General features: G+C 35.1%; 1 protein-coding gene across 1 annotated transcript in view; it reads right to left on the bottom strand.

Moving 5' to 3' along the window:
- The window catches only part of LOC115209257 (neurexin-4), a 586,511-nt gene that overhangs the window by 204,445 nt on the left and 367,013 nt on the right, over positions 1–15,053 (bottom strand). The window contains exons 12-14 of the mRNA XM_029777551.2: positions 14,540–14,675; positions 14,143–14,249; positions 11,814–11,948 (exon numbers count right to left, since the gene is read on the bottom strand). Coding sequence (XP_029633411.1) covers positions 11,814–11,948; positions 14,143–14,249; positions 14,540–14,675 — 378 coding nt within the window. The remainder of the gene's footprint in view (positions 1–11,813; positions 11,949–14,142; positions 14,250–14,539; positions 14,676–15,053) is intronic.

Genomic DNA, 15,053 nt, shown 5'->3' with positions numbered 1-15,053 from the left:
CCCACCACTCATGCACCTCAAATCCTCTCATCTTTCCACCTTGCACTAAGAACTATACTCAGTGTTCCTCTCTAGAACATCAGTCTTCCCTACTTATGTCTTTCCTGCAGGTGATGACCTGCATCAGTTTAAACAAAATATTAATAACATCAAACTAACTGGTCATGGAAGGCCTACTAAGTCATGGACACTACCCATTCCTCAACAATTAGCAAGTAAAAATATAAATTTTCTTCTTATAAGAAGAAAAATGAATAAACATTTACATAATTGTCTTGCACAAATCACATTTCCTGAACACCACAATTGAAGCTGTATGTAGAAATAACACCCAACCTCTCTCAAATCACACTCTGCAGTCTTAAAAAGAGAAAGAAACACTAGCAATGTAGTCCTAGATACATTATGCTTGAAAAAAATAAAATGGTCGCAATTGAAACATTATTGACCTTTCAATCAAGCTGGGCCTGAATCTAAACAACAATTATAGTATTTATCACACAAGAAAAATACTAAGCTTAAAATCAATATTAAGTGATTCCTCACAAAGAATGATACCTATATTTTTATAGAAGACAATTTAAGAGTGGGACATTTGATTCCCTAACAACACGAAAAGTACATTAGATAATATGAAATAGGTTATGCTTGAATAATGACAAGATAGTCAAGGGCTGGATCATCTTTCCTCATGTTTGCAACCATATCTCAACATTTTCATCTTCAGATGTCATTTCTGTAAATTACTTTTGTTGATCTGCGTTCTTGACCTTTATCTAATTTAGAAGTATCTTACTCCATCTCACAGCCACACATTTGAATACATACAACATAAAAGCACATAAAACAACACACAACTCATGCCCAACCGTCACATGTGCAACACAAACAAGTCACAAATATCACAAACACATACATAAGAAAAGAAGCATAACAGTACATACACACTGCACACAAACTCAGCAGCATGCACAATCACATCAGGCAAGCACACACACACACACACACAATTACCAACTAAAAATCAATGTATTAAATAAGATTTGAATATTTCATAGACTTTCTTTTTTCATATGGTAGTTTTTAAAAATCAATATTGTGAACCCAGAGTTGATAATGTTATCAACAAATGGTGTGAATTGATAGCTGATGTGTGGAATAAGTGACATTATTAACATGATCAAAATCCATTATTGAAAATGTTAGCATCAGAAAATATGGTGTAGGTGGACACTGGATTAATTGTATTAAATAATAAATAAGTGACAGTAGTAATGATTTTTAAAACCCAGTGTTATGAACGTTAGCACCAAAAAATGATGAGAGTGTGGACAGTATTAGCTCATCTAAAACCCAGTTTTGATAATATCAGCATCAGTAATATTATATTAATGGTGTAGTTGGACAGTGGAAATGATGTATTAAGTATAAGTGACATTAGCAATGACTTAAACAGAAAGAGAGTAAAATCTACTTAATAATCAAAAACTTGAAGAAATATATTTATCCAAAATTCTGTTTTAAGAAGACATAAACGAGAACTGAAATATTTACTGAAAAATACTTCAGTTTAGAAATCAGCCTTATTAGTTATTATTATATGTTAATACATATGCACACACATACATATACACACAACCATATAAACACATACACATACTTACAAATATACATGTATGTAAGCAAAGTACACACACACACATAAATACACAAAAAGTTATTAATGAGGGATTATCAATCTGGATCTGGACAAAATATGTTATAAGCTCTTTGTTAATACACCATGCCAACAAATTTTTATAGATATTAAAGAGCACCACATATTCTTCTGGTAGAGTCTGAGGATACAGTTCATCATCATTCTATACTGTAAATCCATGGCTGTATTCCCAGTTAGATCTTTTACACAGAGTGATATATAAGACAAGGTGTACGTAATGGTCATTACATACTCTTTTATTGTAGTAAATTTGATTTACAGCTGTTTCCAATAATCATTATAGGTTCATTATTAATAGGTATACTCAATCAGTCCATTGATTGGTCGAGAAAAAAATGAATGACCTAGAGAATGAATTCTACCCTAATCAGAGTAATGGTATTCTGGTGAAAACCAGGCAGAACAATGATAAATGAATGATTCAGGCATAGGAATGGGAGCAAAGAGAGGCAATAAGTATAAGGTGACTGGAAGAGAGATCAAGAGAAAAGAGAAAGAGAAGTGATGAGCTGGAAAAGAAGAAGAAAGATTAGAGTAGGGGAGGCATAGAATGGAAAAATGAAGACAGGAAGGGATCATCATCATTTAACGTCCGTTTTCTGTGCTAGCATGGGTTGGACGGTTCGACCAGGGTCTGGGAAGCCAGGAGCTGCACCAGGCTCCAGTCTGATCTGGCAGTGTTTCTACGGCTGGATGCCCTTCCTAATGCCAATCACTCTGTGAGTGTAGTGGGTGCTTTTTACGTGCCACCAGCACAGGTGCCAGGGGAGGCTGGCAGCAGCCACGATCAGTTGGTGCTTTTTACGTGCCACCGGCACAGAAGCCAGTGAAGGCGGCGCTGGCATCAGCCATGTTTGGATGGTGCTTTTTATGTGCCACCAGCACAGGTATCACAACTACAATTTCCATTTGATATTTATTTTGATGTTGATGTACTTGACTCAATAGGTCCCCTCAAGCACAGCAGGTCATGTGCACCGGCACAGAAGCCAGTCAAGGCAACGCTGGCACTGGTCACGTTCGGATGGTGCTTTTTAGGTGCTGCCGGCAGATAACCTTGGAAATATGTGGAAGGTGCACACACTGATTCTAAGAGGAAACAAAATGTAGATGCAGTGTGAAAGTAGCTGCTGGACAACGGTCTTTTTTGGAAATGACAGAGGATTGTAAGGCAGCTGACTTGGATTTGTGTAGCTAGACGGGAGGGGGGGGGAGACAACACATTTGGGTCTGCTGTAGGCAATATGTATTTTTTGTGGGGGCCTGAGGGCAGCATAAACTCTAGCTATGCTAGTGCCTGGCTTCATCTAACATTGAGTCTGAGAAACACAGACCAGTACTCAAGACCACTGCTAAGAACAAAAGATCCAAGGTGGCTACCTCTGACACCTCTACATGTGTCTGACCAGTGGCCACTGCCATCACCCTACAGGTCACACCAGTATTCCTGCTGAATATCAGGGGCCCTGTAACATCCCACCAATGTAAAACCCAATATCTGAGAGACTTAGTGACATGTAATCAAGCAATATACATGGCATGAACAGAAACACTTCTGGATGCTAACATATCAGATACACATACCAAAATATATTTTATTCTGAACTGTCAGGATAGAGAGTATTCATGGTGGAGTTGTAATCTACATCCAGGAAGATGTCATGCCTGCAGTCCTGCTGTTACACTCAAACTCAGTCAGTGACATTCTGTTGATAAACATTAAATGAATGAAAATGGTAATATTACATGTCACCCACCAGATGCTCTAAATCTTAGGAACTCTTTTGAAAAGAGCCTTGAAAAGAAGGAAGAAGTATTAACCAGCCTAAATGACAGCCTTCACATACTTCTAGAAGACTTCAACCTCTCTAATGTCATATGAAGTCAAGTCTCTGCATGACCTCATAAACATACTCTTTATGGTGCAAATAGTGCTCCATCCAACAAGGTAAAAATGTTCTGGACTTCTGCTTCACAAATAATAGTGCTCATCTATAATGTTTAGGTGACACCAATGATTTTCTTGGACCATTACTTAAAAGATCTAACAATGCAGGTCTACAGAAAACTGCAGATATGCAGGCAACTAGAAGCACTCAACTACTTTCATCATCATCAATGTTTAACATCCGTTTTCCATGCTAGCATGGGTGGGACGGTTTAACCAGGGTCTAGGAAGCCAGGAGGCTGCACCAGCCACCAGTCTGATCTGGCAGTATTTCTACAGCTGGATGCCCTTCCTAATGCCAACCATTCCGTGAATGTAGTGGGTGCTTTTTAGGTGCCAGGGGAGGTTGGCAACAGCCACGATCAGTTAGTGCTTTATATGTGCCACCGGCAAGGAAGCCAGTGAAGGCGGCGCTGGCATCGGCCATGTTTGGATGGTGCTTTTTACGTGCCACCAACACAGGGTTAGAGTAATGTTGTTGAAATACAAAAAGATTGTCATAAAAGTTAGTAAGTTAAAGACCAGAAATATTTATTCTCTAAATACATCAGTTATTTCACAAATAAAAGTGAAAAAAGGCAGGAGGGGAAGACTAGTTTGAAATTTCATAAAACTGATTGAAAGGGTATTCAGAAAGAGGTCATAGAATAAAACTGGTCTACTAGTCTCTCTACACAAGATATTGACATAGAGCTGCAGTATTTTATTACAATCATGCATGACATATGCAATAAATTGGCTTCAAAGAGAATGTCAAACCAACAGAAAAATATAATTCCCAGGGATAGGAGGATTGTAATGAGACAACGAGCAAAAATCTCAAACTAAATGGGACACAAAAGGATAGCAAAGGATCCTACAAACAATCCCATAGAGGATAAGTGAAATACTGAATACAATACAAGAATGTTTTCACAAATCTGCTGGGACACTTGCAAATAGTTATGTCTGATGAGTTCTTCAGCATCACAGCTCTACACAAGGAGATAGCAATTATTGATAATATCAAAATAGAGGAAACTGATGTAATATTATATGGAAAAATGCAAGCATGAAAAGTAGCATTCTTAAGATTATAAACCTGGAAAAGTACAGGACAAGTTATTACACCTGGAAAAGTATAGGGCAAGCTATTACTTCTAGTAAAGTAAAGAATAAGAAAATTTTTACTTAAAATATTGCAGCCAAGAATGCCAGTTCTAATTTATCACTCGTTACAGTTCTCATCTTTAAAATTTATTGTACAAAACTATTCAGCTAATTTGTCAGTTTGTGTAATTAGTCACTTTTTTCTGTATTTAAGGTAATAAATTAGCCAAATTCTACTTAAATAATTATAGTGTTATTTGTAAACTATAATAAAATAAGTTTTAATATTAAAATTTTAATTTTAGCTGCAATATTTTAAGTAAAAAGTTTCTTATTCTTTACTAGAAGTAATAACTTGTCCTATACTTTTTCCAGGTGTAATAACTTGTACTTTTTCAGGTTTATAATCTTAAGAATATTACTTATTTTATGTGCCTATCACCAAAGTGGTGACAGTGTGCAGGTGAATGGCTGGATGGATTCTGAGGATCTTCACAAGGGACCAGGAAACTATGCTGCTTCTATAGAGGACATTTGTATTCAGCCATCTGGACTACTGCTCTCAACTGTGGTCACCTCACAGTGTCAGATTTATAGCAGAGTTTGAAGCAGTTCAGTGGTGCTACACCAGGAAGATTGCATCAATGGAACAACTGGGCTATTGGGAGAGACTGAAAGAGCTATTACTACTGCCTGGAACAAAGACTGGAGAGATATGCAGTGATATACATATGGAAGATTATGGAAGTTGACACCAAACTTAGGCATCGAGAACTATACCAGCCCTTGAACTGGTGGTCACTGCACTGTTCCAAAGGTCCCAGCTATCCTGTTTAGAGTGAAGACCATGTATTGCAATAGCATGGGATTCAAGGGCCCATAGTTATTTAATACCTTACCAAAGCATCTGAAGGATCTACATGGAGTAGGGGTAGATCTTTTTAAGAAACAACTTGATCTCCTACTGTCCAAGGTCTCATGGCAAGAAACTTAAATTTTCTCTTGTAGTAAAAACACCATATCTGCCCAGTGTTACTCAGTGTTGGATTCCCAGATGCAGTATTTCTAGTTATTTATCTGTTATCAAATGGAAATACCAACAAGAGCTAACTTTTGGCAGATTCTTTTCTCCATGCTAACAGTAGTGAATTTGCCTTTAGAAGTTGAAATATGTTACAAACATATTTTAACTAACCTAATATTTGCTTATGCTTAAATATTGCTTGGCACTGATACTGCTGAATTTCTCTTGACTTGGTGGTCTAATACTGCAACTTGGTCAATGTTGTTGACTGTGTTTTAATTAATGCTGTGGCTTTAAATCTGTCCAGAGTTACCCCTTTTCAGTATTTCCTATTGATAACGGCTAAAGAGCTAGAAATGAGAATCCAAAAGGGGACAACTCTGGGTACATATGGTATTTTTACACCATTTTTTTACCATAAGAGAAAATTTTTTTCTCCACAGTAGCTGCAGTGAATTTGCATTTAGAAGTCAAAATATGCCACAAACATATTTTAAGGGTTTGCTTATGCCAAAACACTGATGGGTGCTGATACCCCTGAATTTCTTCTCACTTGGAGGTCCAATAGCACAACTCAGTCAGTGTTGGTGACTGTGTTTCAGTGAAGCTATGGTTTTAAATCTGCCCAGAGTTGCCTCTCTTTGGTATTTCCCATTGATAACAGTGAAACAGCTAGAAATGCAGCATCTAGGAATCCAACAGCGAACAGCACTGGGCAGATATGGTGTTTTTTACACCTTTCACCAGAAGAGAATTTTTTTCTTCATAGTAACTGCAGTGAATTTTCCTTTTGAAATCACAAACATATTTTAACAAATCTAAAGTTTGCTTATACCTAGACACTGCTTAACATATATCTATATATATATCATCATTCATTTAGCGTCCGTTTTCCATGCTAGCATGGGTTGGACGGTTCAACTGGGGTCTGGGGAGCCCGAAGGCTGCACCAGGCCAGTCAGATCTGGCAGTGTTTCTACAGCTGGATGCCCTTCCTAACGCCAACCACTCCGAGAGTGTAGTGGGTGATTTTATGTGCCACCGACACAGGTGCCAGACGAGGCTGGCGAATGGCCACGCTCGGATGGTGTTTTTTATGTGCCACCGACACAGGTGCCAGACGAGGCTGGCAGACGGCCACGCTCGGATGGTGTTTTTATGTGCCACCGACACAGGTGCCAGATGAGGCTGGCGAACGGCCACGATCGGATGGTGTTTGTTACGTGCCCGCAGCACGGAGGCCAGTCGATGCGGTACTGGCTACGGCCACGTTCGGATGGTTTTCTTGTGTGCCACCGGCACTGGTACCACAAAGATACAAATTCCATTGATGTTCATCTATTTTGATTTGTTTTGATTGATTTTCACTTGCCTCAACAGGTCTTCACAAGTGTCACAAGAAGGAAGGTATGCACAGGTGGACTGACTACGTCCCAGGTAGGGGCCACGGGTTATGGCCTGACTAGTCTTGCCGGGTCTTCGGATGGTGTTTTTATGTGCCAGATGAGGCTGGCAAAACGGCCACGATCGGATGGTGTTTGTTACTTGCCCACAGCACGGAGGCCAGTCGATGCGGTACTGGCTACGGCCACGTTCGGATAGTTTTCTTGTGTGCCACCGGCACTGGTACCACAAAGATACAAATTCCATTGATGTTCATCTATTTTGATTTGTTTTGTTTTTATATATATATATACATAATTTTTTCATTTATGTGTTTCAGTCACAGGATTGTGGCCACATGGGGGCAACACCATGATAGGTTTTAATAAAATGAATCAAACCCAGAACTCATTTTTGCTGAACCATTGTGTTATGGGGACATAAACAAACCAACAGCTATCAAGTGGTGGTGGTGGGACAAACACAAACTCACACACAAATATATATGTAATTGAAAGGCTTTGCTGCAGACATACAGGTGACACATATATATAAGAAAAATATGAAAATAACATCGAAAATAAGATAAGATTTAAAAAAATCATTATCTGTTTCTGGTGGGTGTTAGTTGTCTTGAGTTGGCTCTCAAAATATGAAGTTGGCTGGGGCATCAATTGCCTTGCCTTCAGGTCAACTTCTAATAGATATATAGGGCAGCTGCCAAGACATAAGCATGTCTTAGGCATTTTATGACCTGGTGGAGCTATCTACTCCCAGATTTGATTATGGCTGATTTTTAAAAGAGAGAGAGGGAGGGGTCAACTCCAATACTGGACTGGTACTTCATTTATCTATCTCAAAGGGATAGAAGCAAAGTTGGCAGGATTTGGGCTTAAAGAGTAGGAATGGATATCACAAAGCATTTACTTAGCTAGTTTGCTGCCTTAAGGCACTGGTTACAAGCTGGGAGAGTAGAGGATACAAAATTGTATTTCAGCCTGTATGGTAGACACCCAATGCATAATCCATGGAGTTGAAACCTTATACTATGTGTCAGTGGGTCTCTGGTGGGAATTTTTTATCCACCTGTACTTTCTGATAAACCATGAATAGGTGTCTTGGGAATCAACATATGATATCCCTTTGCCTGACATGAATGCTTTCAAGAAGAGTGAACTCTACTGTAAGTAGCCATGGACTAAAATGTAGTATTAAAATGGGTAACATATCAAACAGTAGATTATATAATCATGGATTCAAACTTTATAGCTGCCATTGTGTTTATATGAATGGAAGTGCTGTCATGAGGCATGGGCACACTGGGCAGTTGGCCTGGTGCCTCACAAGTCTAGAGGTTCAATTCTAATTGGTATATATTGTAGACTGCAGCCAATAAATTAATACAATAGGACCCAGTGCAATGAACTGCCCAGGTGCCTGTAGTGCTACTAAGATAGCTCCAACCATTGGGTAATGTACAGAAATATGATCATTTTAACTTTTCAGTTGTACAAGAAAGGTAACTAACAGTAAACAAATATATATATATATATATAAATGTTTGGCTTTATGGAAATAACAATACTTGTGAAAATCAATTATTATGGCATAGAGAAGCATAAAATAAATATGTATGCCTAAATGTGTATATTTAAATATGTATAAGTATGCTCTAAAAATATGTTTTATATTTCTGTTAGTACATACAGTTTGATGATGACTGTATGTTTGATACCGATAATTGTAACAAGAAGAACAATTCCATGGAAAAAAATTTGTGATAGGTGAAACCAATAATCATAATCCTTGAAACAAGGAACAAAAGAACATTTGAAGAAGCCCTGCCATTTTTAGGTATCAACAAATAACCGAGATTATAGACTATTCTTGCTAGGATACTTTTATCACATACAGTGTCATAAAGAAACACAGTTGGATATTGGTTTATGACAATTTTCTGTGATTTATCAAGGATTCACAGAATTGACAGAAAGTGTTCATGCATGAAAATGTAACATTTATGCATTCCTGCTTTGTTAACAAAACAGATAAGAAATCACAAGACTACAGAGCATAGACTTTATAATTCCTTCTTTATTGCTTCAAAAGACCTTATCTTCCTTTTGGATGTGGCCTTGTGTAACCAAATGCTCTTCAACTTATAGATCAATAAGTAACAGTTCAAATAATTTTTACAAACAATTTTGAAAGTTCAAAACCTATTTGTGTATTCTCTGGACATGGCTTAGTCAGTGTATGTTTCCCAAACATAAGAAATACAGTCAATATGAAGGATTATTGGAAACTGTTTTCTTTCAAAGTGAATAATTACAAGCTCTTCATATCTAAATACCATGTAAGAATTCTAGATTTGTACAGAAAGAAAAGGATTTACACAATTTCCCTGATAAATAGCAATATGAAATTATAACATTTTATGGCTGATAACCTCTAACACATCTTTCTTGAAAATATAATTAAGAAACATTTTCCCATTATTGCTTTCAGGTAATTGAAATTCAAAAGAAGAAAAACGTATCAGTAATGTAAGTTAGAATACGAAATAATTGTGAGGTTGATGTTGCCTGAAGCTAACATGGTGACAAAACTATTCAATGGAGAGAATTGTAAAGATTCTAAATCAAATTCAATTTGACTGAATTATAAACAGTTTATTAAAATTTGACTTTGGTAATTACAGCCATAATTTCTTCCAAACCAATCTTTTAAAGATATTCTACAGCTTTTCACCCAAGGAAGAAAATTTTAGCAGCATAATTATGAAAAAACATCAATTACAAACTATATAAAGGCAGGCCAGTTAATGATTTCCTTTAAAAATGATATCTTAATTACTTTCTGTGGTTTCAGTTTCTAACTAATATATTTTGAAGAGTTGAGCTTTTGTGGCTCAAGCAGTAGTTATAGAGGGTTGCCCTCAAGTTTGCATCATACATGGAACTGTACATTGAAAAAAAAAAAGCCAATTGCCAATGAACTAAACAAATTACCACCAAATAACACGGTGTATTTAACAAGAATTAGAGTTTAGAAATTATGTTAAAAATGAAGAATTCTGCTAAAAACTAAAATCAAAATTGTTCAGCAGTTTACAGTTCTGAGTATGAATTTGATCATGGTTTTCTGAGCTCTTCAAACTCTTTAGATTCTTTAGAACAAAGTACATAGACATACTGAGATAAATAGTCAAATGGTAAATGACATCTGCTGGGTTTATTTTCTTGGTAAATGACATCTATTGGGTTAATTTTCTTGGTAAACTCTAACCATTAACCCTTTTGTTACCATATTTCTGTTGAGATGCTTTGTGTTTCTTTCAATTATTTTAAATATATCAAAGAATTTAGTAAAATAACTTTGTTATCATTAAGCTACTGTTAGAAACATAAATTGTGACTAAAGTTTAGTAGAAGATTTTAATTCAAAACTTATGAAAACAAGGTATTTGTACCCAGAGCTGGTTTCAGCTGGGTTGGTAACGAAAGGGTTAAAAAGATTTCCTTTACATCATGATACTACATGATCATACATAATTGGGGCTACTTAGAATGAACAATTTTAATCAATTTGAGATTTAGTAAGATTGTCAGGAATATTGTTTTCTGAAGAAATGTAGGTTTAGAATGGAAAATAATTTCATATTGGAAGAAATTTATATGTGTATTTTACTTTTCTGTTCATATTATGAAAAGTTCAAGAAAGAGAGAACTGCAAGACATTCTAAAATTATCATGAGCAAAGGCACAAAGATTAAATCCTTGCTTTTATTTTTGCCACATAGTGCAGTTAACCCTTTTGTTACTGTATTTCTTTTGAGATGCTCTGTGTTTCTTTCAATTACTTTAAATATAACAAAGAATTTAGTAAGATATCTTTATTACCATTAAGCTAGTGTTAGAAACATAAATTGTGACTAAGGTTTGTTGGAAGATTTTAATTCCAAACTTATGAAAACAAGACATTTGTACTCACAGCCAGAGCCGGTTTCAGCCGGGTTGGTAATGAAAGGGTTAAACATAAGGTAAACAGTTTTAAAAATTTTTTTCATTACCTGGAGGTGAAATCCTAGATAGCAAGAAGTTACATTTTGGAAAGTTTTATCCAACTTTTATTATTTTTTGAATGCCTGCCTTAAAATGGGAATTGGATAAAACCTTATATACAAAATGAATAAGAATAACAATTTACAAAATTTTTATTATTTTTTGAATGATAGCATTAAAGGGGAATTGGATAAAACCTTATATACAAAATGAATAAGAATAATGATTTACAAAATTTTTCTAAGAAAAAGGATTTTAAACAGGTCATGTGTAACTGATGTAGAGGTTTTAGATAGTTGATCAATAACAAAAACTAAAATATTGATACCCAGCAAACCTTGCTTGATATATAATGATAGGATTGGAAGAGTCAACTGAGCATTAAACAAAATGACATGCAGTATTTAGTTATGGCCCTTTATATTCTCAGTTCAATTCCTGTTGAGGTCAGCTAAGTGTTTCATCCTTCTGGAATTAATAAAATAAATCACCTGTCAAATACATTGACTCTCCCTTTCCCTCAATATTGTGGCCTAGTGTCTCTGTCAGAAATTGACATAAAATGATATTTAAGGTAAGACTTACCATCTTCACTTTTCAATGAGCAGTCTATAGTAAATGGTCTCAGAGGTCCAGAACCGTCAAGATCAACTTTAATTATTTTTGATATTTCATTCTGAGAATGTATCTTGAAGTAATGGCATGACAAGTAATGTTCAGCTGTAAAAAGAAACCACAAAGAAAATGATACAAAACTGAAAAATATGGAAGAATAAACAGGAGAATTAACTCTAAGACTATTATTTTTTGCTGAGACATTTGAATACAACTTAATAAATTGTATCACTTTGGTCTTTAAAATGTAAGCAAGTTCTGATTTATTTATTTATTTTTGTTCTCTTTTGCTGACTCGGTGGAAAGTGAAAATATACAACGAGAAAAAATAATAGGCTTTGTATCAATAAAGCTAGTCATCTCAAATAAAAATGCAAAAAGTATTTGTAATGATAATATTTTGAAACAGCTGTGATAAAACTCCATTCTTCTTGACTAGTTAAAAAAATACAGTAATATAAAACTAGGGAAAAAAATCTAAATATTACTGTAATTTATTTTCTGGAAATTTATAGGGAAACAGGTTTTAAAGTTGACTTATATTTCAGAATATTTAGGAATGTTCTTATTTCTGAAAAGCAATTTATCATTAATGGCGGGGAAAAAAAAATTCCTTTTACTTATCTAATTCTTTTGATTATTAGTGTTAACAGTTTTACTGCAATCACAAAGTAAAAACTTCACCAGCATAAATTCTACTTGTTATATCCAAAACATATAGGGGTTAGTTATATGAAGAACTGGGAAGCCAGTTCATTCTTCATAGTAAAATATCTGAGAGTGAAAAGAAATATTAGGGATCTTTTCGGTTTGAATGGCAGTTTTTAACAAAATTTCTAGGTAACTAAAAAATTTTAAACTTCGTATACTAGTAGAATGTGTTTATAAAACATCTTTTTCTCTTGGCTTTATTGAGAAAATTCTATAGTTTGTAAGATATTTGTTGTTTTTTTCTTCAATTTCTGCAATTTCAACCAATCACTGACGTCGATTGAGGTAAAAAACATTCTGTGCCGTATGAATATGTCCCTCGTTTAAGAAACAGATTGGGTTTATTTACATTTGTGAAGAAAAAAAAGATACCCTCCCCCCCCCCTAACTCGGCCCTAATCCTAAAACAGATTGAAATGCAATAGATCGATACTGGAGTCATAATCATGGGTGACAATTTCATATGACACCACTAGAAAAAACTGCTGTTCAAACCGAAAAGATCCAATATTAGTTCTTTTCCCAACCCAGAAATATCCCACATTTTGCCTCTTTTACTCTGGTTAATACTGTCTCCTGTAATACCAGTGGTTATTTCATATTTTGAAAATTGCACCAAAATTTAATTTCAAATAAGTCTATCATAATGGAGAAACTGAAGTGACAATGTCTTTAATCTTGGAGAAAACACTTGGCTTTTTACTCAGTAAAGCAGAATGTCTGGGACCAGGCCAATGTTGTTTACCAAAAAGACTTTGATATTTGAGAATGAATGAATGCATGGATGCATGTATTATTGCTATAAAATGACAAATTAAAAGTGAATATAAGTGTATGTATTTAATGACTTTAATGCAGTTGAATTAGTCGCAATACACAATCCCAAATCAACTCACCCGTCAAACAAGTAGAAGTCAAGAAAATATAGTACTGTAGCAGGTGTGGCTGCATGGTAAGAAGCTTGCTTCTCAACCATGTGGTTCTGAGTTCAGTCCCACTGTGTGGCACCTTGAGCAAGAGATTTTTTACTATAGATTTGGGCCAGCCAAAGTCTTGCAAGTGGATTTGGTAGATGGAAAATCAAAGAAGCCTGTCATGAATGTATGTGTGTATATGTATGTGTGTGTATGTATGTATGTATGTGTGTGTGTGTGTGTGTGTCTTTGTGCCTGATTTTGTCCCCCTATCACTGCTTGACAATTGATGCTAATGTGTCTACATCCCCATAACTTAGTAGTTCAGCAAATGAGATCGATAAAATAAGTACTAAGATTACAAAGAATAAGTTCTGGGGTTAATTTGTTTAACTAAAAACTCCTTCAAGACAGTGCTCCAGTATGGCTGCAATTAAATTACTGAAACAAGCAAAAGAATAAAAGAATACAATATGTGGTTAAAATGCCAACGTACAAAGCATATATTCCAAGAATGTTGTTATTGCAGTAATATCCTGGTGAAGTCAACTTATTTCATTTTCATTTCAAATGTCTTTGAGAAAGGCATAGATATCACACTGCACCCTTAAAGTATATGACATTTCTCAGTGGCCAAAGGAGACCAAAATTTGTATAAACTTTAAAATACTCACAAATATGGCAAACTGCCCCTTTATAACCAGTAGCGCTGCAGTCACAAGTGAATGTGTTCCAATCTTGCATACATATACCTCCATTCTCACATGGATTTGGAGTACATCTATCAGACAGAAAAACAAAAATGCCACAATGTCATGAACGACAAAAAATCTTAGAAACCAAATTATTAAAGTATTTTAATTATCCATATGAAATATTGCTATAAACAAAATGCTTTATCAACTTTATCTGACAATATTTCTTTACACATGTTCTCATCACATCCCCAGAGTATTTCATTATTCTAACCTGTGTAAAACAACAATGACATCTTTACATCCCAATTATCTGAGCTCATTAAAATGTAGCGATTTGTTAAGTAGCTAAAAAGTGACAGTAAATTATACTTACCTATTTCGAATAGCACAGTTTCCAATGGTAATTCCCACAGGCTTTGAACCTCTTGGCATTCCATCATCAACTGGTAGGTTACCAATATCTAAATGTCTCATGCAACCGATAAACCCAAGTTTTCCACCAAAACTACCTATAAGACACAAAGATGTTATTGATTCTCTAAGAATTTTCTTCTTTTTTCTTTAAAAAAAATAAATGAAGGTTTAATAATTTCTCAGAAAGTATAAATAAACTCTTATAAAATATAAATTGGGAGCCTTAGCAACTATTTGAGGAGGGATTTTTTTTTTCTTTATGTTTAATAATATTAAAACTATTGAAATTATATTTAACTGGGATTTACCGGATATTGACTTACTATTATATGATGTTTAACCAGTAACCATAATGTTATTGCTCCTGATACCACATGTAGATTTTCTATTAAACAGTCTAATCGTTAAACAGTTAATAGTTTAACCCTTTAGTATTCACATTATTCTGTCAAATGTTTTGCTTATTTATTCAC

The sequence above is a fragment of the Octopus sinensis genome, linkage group LG3 (assembly GCF_006345805.1).
Source record: "Octopus sinensis linkage group LG3, ASM634580v1, whole genome shotgun sequence".
NCBI lineage: Eukaryota > Metazoa > Mollusca > Cephalopoda > Octopoda > Octopodidae > Octopus > Octopus sinensis.
Note: the sequence above shows the minus strand (reverse complement) of the source record. Positions and strands in the feature narration are given on the sequence as shown.